Raw genomic sequence first — 18,035 nt, forward strand, 5'->3', positions numbered from 1 at the left:
CTGATGAAGGAACAGTGTTCCAAAAGCTAACGCTTCCAAATAAACCTGTTGAACTATAACCTGGTGTTGTGTAATTTTTAACTTTGTCCACCTCAGTCCAACAACAGCTCCTCCATATCACTGAATATGTGAAGATAGCTGTAGCAGATACAAGTTCATAACAGTATCCACATGTTTCTAAGTAATTTGTATTGACACAATTTGGTATACCGACCCAGCTACGAACAAAGTCTGTGTGGATTTGACTGGAACAGTGTAGGCAAACCACAGTTGAACACACATTACAATCATCTTAGATAAAAATTCCTGATCTTTTCCTCCAGTTCTAAAGTCAACTTGCCAAAGCAAAATACATCCTCATTCACAGGTAAGTATGATGTATTGCTATCAGTTGCACTTCTGTTGAGCACACATGAACACTGCATGCAGAATTTCAGGCACATTGACATCACAACTGCAATGAGCAGCCATAAATTAAAGCTTGATTCAGGTCAGTTTCTCAGTTTTTAAATTCAGATTAAATAAGCTCAAATTCAGTCAACTGCTTTGGCACACAAAGTCTGTGGTCGACGATTAATGAAATGATTGATTGGTCTGTATCTCCCAGCCAACCAGAGCTTTGCAAATTTGCACTGCAGCTGCCTTCTGTCCAAATAAAAATTCCTGCAAATTTGCATAAAAAATTTAAATGCAATAACGCAAGATCCAGAATAACTATTTTAGGTCTCAGATAAAAGCAGCAACAAGCAATGTTTCATTTTATCTGTGAGAACCTGTTTGTTTGAAACATGTACCTTTACGTTGTAGTCTTGAATGTTGTTGTCTGCAATGGCCTGCAGGAATGGTTGAGTATGATCACCTTGCGTTAAATTCCGCACATAAAGTTTGGTCTTGTCTGGAGTGGTAGTAGAGCTGCAATGATCTTCATCTTTCTCCTCATTATAGCTGTAATGAATCTGGCTGGTCTGCAAGCCACCAGAGAAAAGGGAAGATTGCAGCCATTCTGTTAAATATAGAAGTTGCGTTAATTTTACAAACAAGTGTGACTATTTGGATATTACTAAAATACCTAATAAGATTCAAGATTTCTTTTCAAGTGGCAATGCCAGGTTAACTTGATGAGTGTTAATTCTCTCTCAACCTTCAAGAACAAGAACTAAAATCATCATTGACAGTCATCTCTTTTTGCAAGCCTCAATTTCACATACCACACTCTTCAATTAGGATGATGGCAATCACAGATACTGCAAACACACCCAATCAACGCAGCTCCACACTTAGCAGGAGACGTTACTTAAACAAGGTACACAATACACATGTCAATTGATATAGGGTCTCCAACAAGTTCCTTTTCCAGTTAAGCACGAATAGGACTGTCAGTCATTCAAATAAGCAAAAAGTACGGTATAAAGTATGCACTGAAGTACAAACTGTTAAAATAAACCCAGCCTCAAACAAAAAAAGCTAAAACCTTGAATTGCTAAGCTTGTACAATTCAGAATCTGAGCAAATCTCCCAGCAAAGGAGATGTTAACAGTAACTGGATTAAATTGTTTTTAATACTTTGATTTAAAACACTGGCAAAAGTATATATAAATAAGGGTTTTTGTAAATTATGTTGTCAGTATACTAACTGGCACATTCGACCTCGAGAGATGACAAAGGAGTACTCATTCCCAAATATGATGCATGTAATCCTAGGAGGAGACCAAGATTCCTTTCTGTGTCTATCAGAGGTGAAGACAAACTGCCAAGGTCTGGTGTGGTTACAACTTCCTGATCTGGCTATAATGGAAAGACAAGGAAAGAGAAATTAAAAGGCAGCTTTTTAGAATGCAAAAAATGTTAGTCTGATGTAAAACCAAGAACTGCAGATGCTGGAGATCAAAAACCAACAAAAAGAAAAGCTGCTAGAAAAACTGAGCATGTCTGGCAGCATCAGTGGAGGGAAAGCAGAGAGTTCATATTTCAAGTCCTGTGATCCTTCTGAAGCACTCCAAATGTTTTCTCTCCACAGATGCTGCCAGACTTGTTGGGTTTCTTTAGCAATTTCTGTTTTGGCTTGATTTAGTCCAACGCATGTGGAAATTACTTGTTGTTTGAGAAAATTAAGCATAAGGTGCAATTTTTATTTTAAAAAGTAGCACTTTAATCAGAAATCAAAGGCAAATAACCCATTCATTAAACACAATGGTACAGATCTCAGCACAGCTTTATGAAATACTTCAGTACCTCCATATATTGGCCAACACAAAATGCTTGCATCGACTCTCTGGTGTCTTCAAACTGAAGGGCAGCTTCCAATGCAACCACTGGGTCTTCTCCAGCAAACTGAGCTGAAAGCAAAAATACCATGCTATCAACACTTTTTGAAACAAAGAAGCATTCTACCAGCAAGCATTTTAAACTTATTTTTTTTTCTGGAGGAAAGTCTTTTTAGTGGGGAATTGGTTGTACTCTACTTATTTTGTCAGCTTCTTCACGATTGGGATCAAATATACAACTTGTATCTTAACCACACAAAATAAACACACATTTTGAGCACTTCTTCCCCTTCAAGGGTTCAGTCTCAAAAACAGATCACCTCACTACCTACTTACCCATAAATGCTACTGAACACATCAGTAAAGATGAAGCCGACACAAGGTGGGCCAAGATACATAGCATTAGTATCTACCCACCTAAAATGCATGGAATCCTCCATGACTCAACAATGCAAATAAAGAACGGTGGCAGGCAGATCTCACTACATGGGTTCAGGATTCCTATACTTACATGCCCAAAAGCAGGCAAGTAATCTGGTCGCCATGTAAATTAAACTGTACCTGTCCCAGGTAAAAACGAAAAGAAAAAAATTGTCAATAGTGTACATTTGCAAAAGTGGCCATAAATTTTAGTGCAGTTAGTTTATGAGTCATAGAGATGTACAGCACGGAAACAAACCCTTCGGTCCAACTTGACCATGCCAACCAGATATCCCAACCCAAACTAGTCCCATCTGCTACCACCTGGCCCATAACCCTCCAAACCCTTCCTTACACTTCTTTTAAAAAAGAATAAGATGAAGGCATTAAAGAAGCTATAAAAAACACAGCTGCACAAATAGAGTGCGTTAGAACATTCTTCTCTCACAACTTGGATTAAGTGATGGAAGAATTATTCCTTTTCTTTCCTGACCAATGTCACAAATGCCAGAACTGAAATGAACTTATGGGATTACACCTCACATTGCTCACAAAAGAGCAGTACAACTACTGTCAATATTGGCTAAGCACTCACTCACCCAAACTTAACAAAATCATCCTGAAATTGTAGCACTCCTCAGCTTTTGGTGCCCAAAGCTTCCCCTGTGCAATCAATATCCAGGAGAAAGTGAGGACTGCAGATGCTGGAAAAGCAACATGATTCCTGAAGAAGGGCTTATGCCCAAAACGTCGAATCTCCTGTTCCTTGGATGCTGCCTGACCTGCTGCGCTTTTCCAGCAACACATTTTCAGCAATCAATATCCCAGTCAGGCACATAAGAAAATTAATTTTCTCTTTGCCTTTTGACAACCATTGGACATTTAGCAGCACAAACATTGCATCCTGGATAAAATTCTTTGGAGGTTTCTTATTAATTGTCAATGGTATCACAAATAAGCACTGTGATCGGGCTTAACCTTTGCACACCATTATACAAAGTGCATTGCATACTCAAAGTCAAAATAACATTCCTATAAGCTAAACTGAATTTTGACAATCTCTACCAATTCCCTATTGATTATGGTTATAGACAGACACGAGTCATAATGCTATGCTACTTGCAGTCATGCACATAAAGTAGATTGCCTAGTGATAGCTATGACCTAGCCCACGGCCCTAGGAAAACAGGCAGATCAAGTGGAAAATGTTAGAGTGGGGGAGCATTTGAGAAATAGTGATCATTGTATTATGGTCCAATATTAAGTTTTTAAAAGAATAAAAATTAGTCAAGGATTAAGAACCCAGACTGAAAAAGGACAGATGTTGGGAGTCTAAAAGTTGAACTGGAGCAGTTTAATTGGAAATGCATTTTGGTAATTAAAACAGTGGATGAAAAATGGGAGATTCGCAAAATACAGATAAATAGGGAGCAAGCTAGACCAAAGGGTCTGTTGCTGTGCTGTATGACTCAGCTAGGCACATATCCATGAGAAATAAATATGGGCTATTCAAAGCTAGAGTACTGCAGATGAATAAGGACATTAATGAGAAAATGGAAGAGAAAAAAAGCATATGATGTTTTTGTAAATTCATTCATTCTTGTAATGAGGGTGTTGCTGGCCATTTATTGTCCCATACTTAATTGCCCAGATGGCAGTTCAGATTCAACCACACTGCTGTTGGTCTGGAATTACATATAGGCCAGACCAATATAAAGATGGCAGTTTCCTTCCCTAAAGGACATGAGTGAACCAGATGGGCTTTCCCAACAATCAGCAATGGATTCATGGTCATCATTAGACTTTTAATTCCAGATATTTATTGAATTCAAATTCCATCATCTGCCACAACAGGATTCAAACCTGGGTCACCAGACATGACCTGGGATTCTGGATTAACAGTCCAATTATAATACTAGGCCATTGCCTCCCTGAGGATATATCCATATAAATACTGGAATAATGTCAGCAATAGAAATCAGGAAACATATCTCAAATGCAGGAGAAAGGCTGAGACTACAATAAGAAATGCTAAGAGGAAACATGAGGAAAGGATAGCAGGGTGTGCTAAAACAAATCGTAAATGTTCTTCAAACATAGTAATAGTAAAAAAACAATTAGTGAAAGATATAGTGGAGCCTGTAAGGAACAGGTGGGATAAGCTGCCCACTGAAGCAAGAGGTATGGCAGAGGCACTAAATGAGCACTAAAGACCTTCTGTCTTTACCAAATTAGAAAATGGTGACAGTGGCCTATTTGAAAATGGGAATATTCAGTGATAAAGCAGTATACTGGTAGATAAAGAAGAGGCGCTAAAAAGGCTGGCAGCACTCCAGGTAAAGTAGTCACCTGGCCTAGGTGAGAACCAGATTGCTCAAAGAGGTAAAGGAGCAAATTGTGAAATAGTTGACAGAAATTTTCCAGACCTATCTAAACACAGGATTATTCCTAGGGGCGGAGGATTGCAAATATGACATGATTGTTTAAGAAAGCAACAAAGGGTAACCCACGAAATTCAGTCAGTCAGTCAGCCTGACATCAATAATGAGAAAATTATGAAGGACATAATACAGGATAAGGGAAATACACACATATTTTTCTCTAATACTTGACAGTCAACATGGCTTTGTCAAGGGCAGGTCATGTCTGATGAATCTGACTAAGTTCTTTGAAGAGGTGACACAAGTAGTGGATGAGGGTAGCCCTGTGGATGTTGTACATTTGGACTTTCAGAAATCATTTGATATGGTGCCACATGGCAAGTTGGTCAGCAAATTAGAAATGATTGAGATCAGTAGGTCCTCAGCAGAATGGATTAGAAGTTGGCTAAAAGATACGAGACAGAGGAATAGATGGGCAATTCTCAGACTGGGGACAAGTTGAAAACTGTGTTGGGACCCTTGCTTTTTCTTATTTATTATAAACGATCTGGAAATAGGTGTAGAGAACAAATCTGTAAATTTGCAGATGATACCAAGCTGGGGAGTATAGTGAATTGCGAACTGGGTGACTTCAGAGGGACACTGTCAAGTTAACAATGGGCAGACACCTGGCAGATGAATTTCAATGAGAAGTGCAAGGCCATGCATCTTGGCAGAAGAAACACAGAGGGTCAATATAGGCTTAATGGTACAACCTTGAGGTGAGTACAGGAGCAGAGGGACCTCAAGGTACATGGGCATCGTTTTCTGAAGGTGGCCAGGCAAGTTGAAACAGTTAAGTCAGCTTATAGGGTCCGAGGATTTATGAATGGAGGCATGGAGTATAAAAGCAAGAAGGTGATGCTACACCTCTACACGTTATTGGTCAGATCACATTTGGAGTATAGTGCTCAGTTTTGAGGACCTTATTTAAAGAAGGGTCTTGAAGCCCTAGATAGTGCGCAAGCCCTGAGATTTTAGATACAAGGAAAGATTAGATAAATTGGACTTATTCTCTTTAGAGCAGAGAAAATTAAGAGGTGATTTTATTGAGTTGTTCAAAGTTATGAACAATTTTGACAGGGTAAAGAAGGCTATTCAGTTTCCACAAGTTAGTATGTCAGTAACTAGGAATCACAATTCCAAAGGCTGTCAGCTAGATAGCTAGGACTGAGATGAGGAGAAACTGCTTTACTCAGTTGTAACAATTTAGAATGTATTGCCTGAGAGAGTGTTGGAGGTGGATTTCATAGTTGGTTTCAAAAGAAAGCTGAACATATATTTGAAAGTTGAATATATCCAGCCCTAGAGGGCTACAGAAATAGGGCTGGAGAATAGGATTAGCTGTACAGCACTTTCAGAAGTCAGCACACCATGATAGCTGAAATGGCCTTCTTCTGAACTGCAAATTTGTGGGCGGCACGGTAGCACTGCTGCCTCACAGCGCCTGAGACCCGTGCAAATTTGTGGGCGGCACGGTAGCACTGCTGCCTCACAGCGCCTGAGACCCGGGTTCAAATCCCGACTCAGGCGACTGACTGTGTGGAGTTTGCACATTCTCCCCGTATCTGCGTGGGTTTCCTCCGGGTGCTCCGGTTTCCTCCCACAGTCCAAAGATGTGCAGGTCAGGTGAATTGGCCATGCTAAATTGCCCATAGTGTTAGGTAAGGGGTAAATGTATGGGTGGGTTGCGCTTCGGCGGGTCGGTGTGGACTTGTTGGGCCGAAGGGCCTGTTTCCACACTGTAAGTAATCTAATCTAATAAAAAAAAATTCTATGGCGTTTTCAGTTGGATTGAAGACATGTTGGTAAGGCAAAGTAGAACTTAATGAACTGATGTTAATGCACCACAATTTGGGTGGGAATTGGGCCCTCTGGTGCATTTAAGCACATATAATTTTTTTTACTGCTTGCTGAGGAAGCAGTTGCAGTTTGATGACAATATGTACAGTCAATTTAATGGTTTCAACTGAAGTGTGGACAGTTAAGATCCTACCAAAGACGGATCTCTCAGGACAGAAGCTCAGATGGGCTAACTTGGATGGCCACAATCACAATTGGAAATGTTTCTCATGTTCTATTTTTGGAATAGTGGACATATCTTTCTTGGCCCCTCCCCAGGTGGCTGAGACTTGTCCAGAATCTAGTGTTCCCTTGGGTCAGTAACCAGGCTTAGTTGGTAACAGTTGCAGCCAGCCAAGTAGTACACCATTAGGAAGGAGGGGTTGTCTTCAGTTAACTTGACAGGTGCGTTCCAGTAGGATCCATGAGATTTAGAACAAGTCCATGACAGTTTTATTTTGAGATTCCATGTCAATGGAAGCCCTGTCAGCCAGTGGCATTCTTTGAAGGCAATGATTTCCCAACAGATATTAGGAGGTTCAAGCAGTGTTGGCACATGAAGCCACTCAAGCCTTGTTGTTCTTCTTAATGGTCAGGAAAAATAATCATAACTTCCCAAGCATGGACATCTATCACATTTGGGCAGCAGCTGAGCCAGGTCAAGGATTACTACTTCATTTGCAATGCACAATGGATCGGATCAGTTGTGCAACATCAATTAGGATCCTATATTTTGAGCACAAATCAATATCTAACTTGTTTAGAAGTAAAAGTCCAGGAGAAGGAGCACTTCTTTGTTCAATGTATATTCAAAGTTACAGTAAAATAAATCTATAAAAGCCTTGATTGATTTCAATAAAGTTAGGTTTCTTTTCAATAGCAAAATATACACTGGGGTCTAGAAACTGTATAGTTCATATTTCTGCAATAGTGACAGCACTCAAGGTTTGTGTTTCATGGTACTTGTTGGGAGACATTAGCCAGGAAGAAAGAGAGAGGGATTGTGTGCTGCAGTATGACTGAGTTAAGTCAGAGTCAACCACATTCACTAATCAGTTAAAATTCCTTTTGAAATAGGATAAATTAATCTCACCAAGAATGCTGCTCCCACTCAAAGATTGCGTCTGGAAATCTTTGATGTCATACACTTTTGCATCAATTACAGTCCAAAAGCCACCATCTTTATTATGGTTCTCAAGATCAGCTTTTCGAATTAGGGTAACCTCCTCATTGTTCCGTGAGCTCTGATTTGTGAAGAATGAACCTGTAAAACCACACAAAATGATTTATTTTTAAATTAAGATCAAGGCTACACTTTCCAGTTAAGTGACAGACTTGAAATTAACTCCAATTGAAGTTTTCTTCTATGCAATAACATAACGTGATTAAAAAAGACAGCCATGTGACTGATCTCAGCTGGCACTCAGAGCAACTCACCTCTACCTACTTCCCACCCTTTCCTAATGGCTTGGCAGATCTGTATTCTTCTGTTGTCTAGTTCCCCTTTCAACGCCGTGATTGCATGGTGAAGGCAGATTCACTCAGGCAGTACTCGTGTGAAAACCTTGTATCCTCATATCATCTCTGGGTCTTTTCTTAATCACTTTCAATTATTTCTAAGGCAAATTTGCAAATTATTTCATGCAAACTATCAGTAATTTGACATACCCATTATTCCAGGCCATGCTAAATCATCATTATCATCCCTCTCTTTGCCAGGTGCGAGTTGGTTAAACCTGTCTAAATGTTCTAGCAATCCAGCCAGCAGAGGAATAGCCCCAGCCTCCTGCATCAGTCCAGCATTTTTAGTGAGAAGCAGGACAACACACACCACCAGTTCAGGAAGCAGAACTCCTACAACAAATCAAAAACAGAATAAACATTATAACCAAATCACAACTGTACATATACATATCCACCAACTCATTCGCCAAAGGTGAAATCCTGTAATTAGCAAGAAATTACATCGGTTAAAATTAAACACAGACGGCATTAAAAGCTTTTTTTTCCCTCACCAACCTTAAACATTTTCTTACAATTAGAAATCAAAGTTAAAAATAAAAGGGCAGAAAACAGCACCAAAACATCAGATTTTCAGAACATCAGACAATGTCTCTATTTTTATTGGGTATAGTTATCACAAAGTATTTTTGACTGCTCAGTCAGAATTAAAAATCTGAACTGATGGACAGTTAACCATAAAATAGTCAAGGTATTTGTGAGTGTAAACTCAGCACTACAAAAAAATACTTAAGTGGATCTATTCAAAGAGAAAGAGAACCAGTAGAAAAATCTGGCATCTGAATAACTGAAAACAATGGCTTAAAATGATATTTACTGAATATGCAAGACCAGGCCGAGAAGTTACTGACAATCAATTCAACTAATACAATGGTACAAATCTCTATGACATGGGTTTTGAACAACACTGTTGCTTTGTCTAATTGCAAAAGATATCATTCAAGATCTAGCCCTTTGCATCAATTCATTGAAAAAGTTGTTTCAAACTTCTGCAGTTTGGTTCAAATGATGAGAAGTTAAATGAAATACTGCACTTCCACAGAATGAAAGACTGGTTAATGCACAGGTGGCCATTCAGGATGTCATGTCCGCTTTCTGCAAAAAAGCGGACTGTTGTTACTCATATTCCCTGCTCTGCACGTTCTCTCTCTTCACATAAGTATCCAATTCTCTTTTGAAAGCCCTGATGGTATGTGCCTCACTATGCACTCAGGCAGTGCTTTTTTTAAGTTCAAACCACTTAGTGCAAACATTTTTGGTATTGTCGTTGGTTCTTTTGCAAATCACCTTATATAGACAGACACTCATTCACCAATGGGAACATATTTGAGCTAAATTTTCATGGAGTTGAGGGACTGCAGACACCCTTAAAACCAGCAGGTGGGGCCCACCTACAGAAATCTCATTCTCATTCCAACAGTTCCCATTTTCATCAGTGAGGGAAAGGAGGCAGAACATGAAGTGTATGTAAGGGAAAGCCAATTTCCATCTGGACTATACGGAGATCTGATTGTCACTCCAGAAATAATTTTGACAAGCAGTGTTCTCCAGGCCTTCTGTTGAACTGTCAAACTCTAATAACATGCTTGAAATCCTTTCAAATACTTAATCCCCTACATAAACATTATACTCCTGGCGTAGGTTTAAGGTGGTCGGGGAAAGATTTAAAAAGGAACTGAGGGGTAATTTTTTTTTTCTTTTAAATGCAGAGGATGGTGCATGTACAGAACAAGCTGTCAGAGGAAGTGGTGAAGGTCGGTACAATTACAAGATTTAAAAGCCATCTAGATGCATATGAATAAAGTTAAAAATCACACAACACCAGGTTACGGTCCAACAGGTTTAATTGGAAGCACAATTAAACCTGTTGGACTATAACCTGGTGTTGTGTGATTTTTAACTTTGTACACCCCAGTCCAACACTAGCATCTCCAAATCATATATGAATAGGAAGGCTTTAGAGGGATATGGTCCAAATGCTGGCAAATGGGACTAGGTCAGCTTGGAATGTCTGCTTGGTGCAAATGAGTTGACCAAAGGATTTGCTTCCGTGCTGTATGACTCTATGACATTTTGCCACATATAAACAAGAATCAATGTATCAAATAGGGTTTTATCACGAAGTACTCTTCCTATATAGTGAAGACACAAAGAACCTCAGTTTATTTTTCTCAGCATATCTCCAGAGGTCTACGTGGAATAAATAGTGAGAGACACATCTTGGAAGTTATACGTTTTGGCATGAGTTGATGCTGTTTTAACTGTCTCCCCTCATCGTTTCTCCCAAAATGCATAATTTCACAATTCTCTGCATTGAATTTTGTCCCACCTCACCAGCCTGTTCTCCAGTCTATCACTATCCTTCTTAGTATTTACCATAGTTCCAAGTTTTGTGCCATGTGCAAGTTTTGGCCTCTATACTGTACACCTGCAAATTAGTATTTTTAGCTTGTGTTACATGTTCCAGCAGCATTTATTCTTCTCTCACTTCAGAAGAATCTGGAAAGCATAGTGTGGCAGCCATATCAGTCCCTGTACACAACCTAATGAGGCAGTCTTACCTCTACAAAAACACAGAAGAAAGTACAGTCTTGCCAAAAGTAGAAAATCTGAATAAATTACGGAATAATCCAAATGCAGCAAGAAAGTGAGGATAAGTAATACCAAGGCATCACTGTCCACACCAGTCCACACCAACTCTCATTATGTCCTAATAAAAAAATGTAAGGTGGACCTCTTTCTTCACTAGGACTGATCTATATAACTGCAGCTTTTTAGTTTATTTCACATATACACACAGAACAGCAAATGACCACAGGTTTCATTATATTAAAAAAAAGGCACTAGTCACTGGCACTGACAACTGGGACAGGTAACTGATGACTGTGACGCGGAAGCCTGACAGTCTGAAGGGGCCCTGATAGAGCCAGGGCAAAATAAAGCTCAGCCAGCAGGATAGAGGAAGTGATGTTTTGGGCAAAAGCCCTTCACCAGGAGGGTTCCTGATGAAGGGCTTTTGCCCGAAACATCGATTCTCTTGCTCCTCGGATACTGCCTGATCTGCTGCACTTTTCCAGCGCCACACTCTCGACTCTGATCTCCACCATCTGCAGACCTTACTTTCTCCCAGCAGGATAGAGGGCCCAAAGAGAACAGGGATCAACAAACCTTGCATCTTTTCAGCCCACTGCCTTCCTTTGCAGCAAATGCACAGAAACTATGAAAGTGGGGTTCTCGAACCATGCTCATGTTACAATCCAACTTTTTTTTTTATTCAGAAGGATGCCAAGACTAAGTCATTTATACTGCTATCAGAGTTTTACATCCAGATTGTTTTTTAAACATTACTCTCATTCTTTGAATTTTAGATATAAATCATTGAATTATTGACCCATAACACTATCCTCCGGGCTCAGAAGTTGAGATACTATCACTCCACCACATTTCAACATCATGGTAGTTATTTTGTTCAAATGTTATGCTACACATACAGTAAATCAAGAAAAAATGCTGGAAAATCTGACAGGTTGTGGAGTAACTATACACACACGACAAAACTGTACAATTGCATTCTTCAGAAGCACGGAGAAAAGATGCATCCAAAACCACATCACTACACGTGTTACCTGTCAAATCGCCCTCAAGAATACGAGACACCTCTGCAAAATGCCTGTAACTGGTTGAAGCAATGCTGGTTGCCACTGGCAGAATGTCCCCTATGTGCGTACACAGAAGGGCAATGTACTTTTTAAGCAACGAACCTACTCCCAAAAGCTCAGGACCTGCAAAAGTATGGAATGGTAATTACTGTTTAGGCTAATAAATGTCAAAGAATAACTATAAAAAAGCAAAAAGAAAAAAACCAAACATTCTTGTAAAAAGAGAGCATAAAGTTTACCAACTTCAACTGTATTGAATTAATCTAAAACATTTCAGAATTTAAAGTAATGTCTATCATTTGTAACTATTCAACTATAGTACAGAATTCTATTGCATTCTCCTTGATTCAACGGCAGAGTTGAGAAAACTACCATCACCTTCTTCAAACTAAATTAGACTTGAATTATTACTGCTTTAATGCAAATTCAATACAAGTTTAATAGTAATTTTCAATCAAGATAATTGACCCAGAAACTAGCTTTGCATCACATTAACTGATTAGCTGAACTGAGGAGGAAAGAAGTTTATTAGAAGTTTACTCACTGTATCCATTGGTCTCATAACTGAAATTTACACCTGGGTAAAGTTTGCTGATTAACAGACGCTGAAATCGCAGCAACAGATCCAAAGAAGCTGACCTCTCCGGATTGAAGTGCTCATGGTCCAAAGAAGAAGAAATGTGCCGTGTGACATCTTTCAATTTAGCAATGCTCTGTGATGCAATGTTTCTTTAAAAATAAAAGATAAATACTTTTTTTTGTTAATTACACGGTTTTCTTTTTCCCCTTCCTTTTTTTACATTCCAATATTGTTTCTTCATGTTTACTTTCTAAGATGCTGGCCGGATACTAGATGTTTTCCATCATCTTACCAACAGATACCATTCATACACAGGGTTGGGATTCACACAAAGTATCACAGCTAAGCCCAATTCTTAATGTATCTGATAAACCTGTGGGAAGCATTTAATGTGGTTGATTACACGATCTCCCATAAATGTTTCATTCCCATTCAAGTGGGACCAAGTTCCATTCTGATCTATTTAACTGTAGCTAAACAAACATTTACAATGGCTACACTTCCTGCTGCTGCACCATTATTAGTGTCCCCCAAGGATCCATCCTTGAAACACCACTGTTTCCCACACTCACTTCATCTTACGAAGGAGCAATGCTCCAAAAGCCTGTGATTTCAAATAAACCTGTTGGACTATAACCATGTGACTTCTGACTTTGTCCACCCCAGTACAATACCGGTACCTTCACATCATCACAACTGTTTCTGATCAATATATCATCACTCAACAACATCTGAAAGCACAGTGTTAGGTTTCATAGGAATCTAGACAGCGGTCAACTCTAGCTTATTTCTATTCTTCACAACTCCTCCTATCCATCTATCAGCCAACACTGAGATGTTACTTGACCTGGAACCAATTTAAAATTTCTCAACATCTTTTCAAATTGGGAGAAGTATAGGAATATGATCTAAGCCTCTTGGACCACATTTGAGCTTATATAGCTCTGCACAGCGAGCAAAACGATGAAAAGACAAAACAGAATTTTACCAGTACCTTAATAACTGCTGTACAAGTTGAACAAGTGGTAAGCTCTGTTTCCCAGAAGACTCATATATGCCAGTATTAATGAGATCCTTATCCAATGGTGTTCTGCTCCGATGGAGTGTTGAAGCATTGGCTTCTTGTTCATCTATCTCCTTCTCTTTTTGGGCTTCCTTCTTTGCTTCTATGTCCTAAAACAAAATTATTCAGAAGAACACAGGAATTGCAAATTTGCTGCTCATTATCAATCATCAAGAGAAACCCATCTGTTTGAAATGTATTTGTCAATTTACCACAATGTCAAATATCTAAACTAAAAATACAATGTTGGACATATTCAGCAGATCAGATAGCATTTGTAGAGCGAGAAACAAAGTTAACATTTTAGATCTGGGCTATCAACCTGAAACATTAATTTTGTTTCTCTTGCTTCCAACTATGCCAGACTGTTGTTTTCTACTTGAATTTACAGTTAACTTGATGTTTTCTCAGAATTTTTCAGTAAATAAGAGGCTCTTTGGCCCATCGAGTCTGCACTGACAAAAGCAACACGAGTCCCACTTTCCAGCATTTACCCCATAGCCTCGAATATTAGAATATTTCAAGTGCTCATTCAAAAACATTTAAAGGTTGTGAGGTTTCACACCACTATCCTTCCAAGCAGTGCATTCAAAATTCCCACTCCATCAGGTTGAATTTTCTTTTCCTCAAATCCCCTCTAAACTCCTGCCTTTCACCTTAAGGCTATGCTCCATTGTTTTCACACTTCCATTTGGGTCAACAGCTGCTTTCTATTCACCTTGTCCATTCTCCTCAATCGTACCCCTTTTAGATGGCTAGAAGAAAATATTTACATATATTCCATAAAAATGTTCTGAACTTCAATCTCCCATCTACACTTGGTTCATATTCCACTCCCAATTACTCCGGAGACTGCAATGAGACTCCAAACCCCAAAACTCATCAAGGCTAATCATAACACTTTAGTTGTATCGAAACATCTTTGACTGCTACGTCGACTCCAACACAGACAGTAAAGTTCTCTTAAAATCCTAGCTCCCAAAACAAGGTACATTTAAGTTTCTTCACAAGATCACTCCATGTGTAGTTTCACCAAACTTTGCACAATAGTAGCACAACAACTATGATCAAAATACCATTTTGCCTTCTCAATTGCTTACCATACTTGCATGTTAATTCTTTTGTTTCATGTATACGGACACCAAACTCTCTCTTAACACTCATGTTTCTCAGTCTCTTACCATTTAAAAGCATTCTGCTTTTCTGCCAAAATGAATAATGCCACGCTTCTCTCCACTGTGTCTTCTTCAAAGCTCTAGCTCATTCATTTAACCATTCTATATCAGCTTGCAGTTTCCACACCTTCCTTGCAACTTACTTTCCCACCAACATGAACAAATTTTGAGTTAGTAATATACACTGTAAAGGGCTGAGAAACCAGCGCTCATCCTTGCAGCATTTCACAACAACCTGCCAACCTGAAAAAGACCACTCCTTCCTATTAAAATACTGATAAAAATCATTTGCTACAGCAAATTTAGACAGTTACTTGATTAACAACAATCATGAGGTATAGGTGGAAGAATAATCGAACTGAAGTAAGAGACAGAATAAAGAGAGATAAGTGATTAGTGTCGAACAAAAGCAAAGTTGAAGGGGAAAACATGGTAAAGTTAGTTTTGCAACAAAAGCATTCCAAAAGAAATGGACTAAACACGCTATGGAGAAAAATATGCAATGATTAAAAGGTCATCACTAATTCTACTGTTTGGATGTGTTAATCCATCTTTTCATCAGTTCCATGACAAGTTTCAAATTGAAAAACAAAAACAAAAGCTCTTGTCCTGTGGATTTTTAAAAATGCATAAATGGAATATGAGCTTACTGGCAAGGCTAGCACCTACTGTTCAAACCAACTGATAAACCACCTACCCAATTACAACTGCTGAGCCATTTCAGAGGAGCACTTAAACGTCAACCACATTGCTGTGGGTATGGAGTCACATAAGCAAAATTGGGTCATTATGGCAGATATCATCCCTTAAAAGAGCACTGATGCACCAGACCGGTTTTCTGGCAATCATGGTCACCACTACTAATACTAGATTGACTTAATTGCTCAAGCTTAAATTCCATCACATTAGGATTTGAACTCTTAACTCCTTTTATGAGTCAATGGGTCTCTGAATTTCTAGGTAAGTAACAATGTCAATGCAAACGTACACCCTAAATTCAGAAAACAATTGAAACCACCTCTGAATACAGAGATACTCCATACATAATGCTCATTTTTACCTGGATTTCAGCTGTAATTGCAGCGTTCAGTGCCGACTCTAAGCCTCCATCTGCCATCAAACTGCTCACCAAAAGATCAATCATAAATCGACGGCCTGGACTTACATTCATTTCATTCCCTGAAACTTAATGATCAATAAAATGAAATTAATGCTGAATATGCACAACACGTTTGCAATTTTATGTCCTTGCAGAGTGGACTTCACGGTGGTTAGATACTGGGCTTTTACACACGGAAATGGAGTCAGTCTAAAAGAATACATCTCAACAAAGCTCAGCACTAATTAGAAACATTCTCAGTTAAGGCCTATGGGTATTTATTGAATTTGGAGTTGAAGTACATAGTTAGGGCTTCATTGTACTTCAAGACCTACTGCTTTGGAACAGATAGTTTCCCATTTTCAGGGCCAACATCACACAAGAAAAAAACTTCCAGGCTTACCTGCATTAGGTAGCAATGCTGAAAGAGCTCTGGCTCGTTCTTCTGCTGTGGGGAGCAACACAGACCATCCACTTTGCAACACAGCTTGTGCAGATGATTGCACTGTATTCAGAACTCCAGCATTGCTGGCAAGAGTCACCACAGTCTGCTTCAAGCTATTCAACAGTACACTTCCTATGCCTAAACCAAGGCATTCTGGGTCAACTTGATGGCTAATAGCTGCATGTAGCTAGAATAGAAAATAAAAAGAAATAATATATTTAGACTTGTTCATGCAAAACTTGAAATTACTGAAGAAAAGTATATGCTGACATAGGTTTATGTATCGCACTAACCAGGACAAGTGCAAGAATACCAAATTTCAAAACATCATGACAATACCACAGAAGAAATAGGGTGCTGATTGATTGGAAAGCAGCATTTGTGAAATGACTATGTGAGTGGTATTTGACACCAAAAAGATATGACTATCAGTTCAAAAATTGTGCTGACAACAGAATTAAGCAAACGTATGAATATACATGAATGAATTTTATTGCTGGTACTATATCAGCTACATTAGCTGTACATCACATGGTCGAATGAATCGAACAGCACGTTCCTTCAGTTCTTTATAATAGGCAGAAGACAAACACTGAACCAGCTCACACTTGCAAAATGTGAAACTAAACATCTGCTGTCAGATGTGATTCTGTGATTGGGCAGCACTGCTGAACAATCTTTAGTGCGCTAATAGCTACACTGACAGCCATTTTAAAGCCTAGCTGAGTTAAAAACACAACTCATTTACCCTTGTGAGAAGTGATACACAGGGGACCCACTGTCTACAAACAAAGCAATATGTTCAAGCCTGAATTTTTTTTTAAAAATCAGCCAGCAGCTTAATCTAAAATCAATAAAAGAAAGTAGAAAAATAAGCTTAAAATGTGAATATAAAGTTCAATATTTCAGATCAGAAATAAAAACAGAAAACATTCAAGGAAGAACCAGAGAGCCTTCAGACTGTTCCAATGGGGGATGTGTGTGTGTGGAGGAACTGCATATCCACAGAAAATAGACAGCAGTTAGAGGCAGATAAACTTGAATTGTTGAAGTGACAAAGGGAGTCAGAAGAGTCCCAAATGTAGGTGGGAAGAGACTGGTCAACAGCAGAAAACAGACAGGTCAACAAGAAATAAGCTCAGTTGGACAGGATAAGGCTGAGTCAATGGATCTATCAGGACAGTTGTGTGTGTGGATTTTAGGAAGAAGATAGAACACAGCTGTAAGTGGTTTGGTGGGGCAGGGGGAGGACAACTATAAGATGGAAAGCTGAAGAGGGAAGATCTTCAGAGGAGATGAAATCATTGTTAGGCCTCAAAATAATGGTTTAATGCTCAGCAGTGAGATCACATCCAGGGGAGATAGGAAGGAATTTCTGAGAACTGGCACCAAGCCTTGACAAGATTGGGGCTGGGATGCCAGATGACAACAGCACCACTCTTCCTGGCAGTTTCAATTAAAAACAAGTCAGGGTTTGACCTAAGAGAATGGAGTACAGAGTGTTCAGAGAGAGACAGGTTAGTTTGGCTGATACACCAACAGTTCTG

At 39.1% G+C, this 18,035-nt stretch overlaps 1 protein-coding gene across 5 annotated transcripts in view; it reads right to left on the minus strand.

The window, feature by feature from the left end:
• Positions 1–18,035, minus strand: part of herc2 (HECT and RLD domain containing E3 ubiquitin protein ligase 2) — a 238,785-nt gene that overhangs the window by 140,544 nt on the left and 80,206 nt on the right. For all 5 annotated transcript variants that reach the window (XM_060826247.1, XM_060826244.1, XM_060826246.1 and 2 more), the window contains exons 17-26: positions 16,447–16,675; positions 16,005–16,129; positions 13,701–13,879; positions 12,671–12,855; positions 12,094–12,249; positions 8,615–8,800; positions 8,040–8,210; positions 2,233–2,336; positions 1,635–1,785; positions 795–1,003 (exon numbers count right to left, since the gene is read on the minus strand). In XM_060826247.1, coding sequence (XP_060682230.1) covers positions 795–1,003; positions 1,635–1,785; positions 2,233–2,336; positions 8,040–8,210; positions 8,615–8,800; positions 12,094–12,249; positions 12,671–12,855; positions 13,701–13,879; positions 16,005–16,129; positions 16,447–16,675 — 1,695 coding nt within the window. The remainder of the gene's footprint in view (positions 1–794; positions 1,004–1,634; positions 1,786–2,232; positions 2,337–8,039; positions 8,211–8,614; positions 8,801–12,093; positions 12,250–12,670; positions 12,856–13,700; positions 13,880–16,004; positions 16,130–16,446; positions 16,676–18,035) is intronic.

Source organism: Hemiscyllium ocellatum, chromosome 6, assembly GCF_020745735.1.
Source record: "Hemiscyllium ocellatum isolate sHemOce1 chromosome 6, sHemOce1.pat.X.cur, whole genome shotgun sequence".
Lineage (NCBI taxonomy): Eukaryota > Metazoa > Chordata > Chondrichthyes > Orectolobiformes > Hemiscylliidae > Hemiscyllium > Hemiscyllium ocellatum.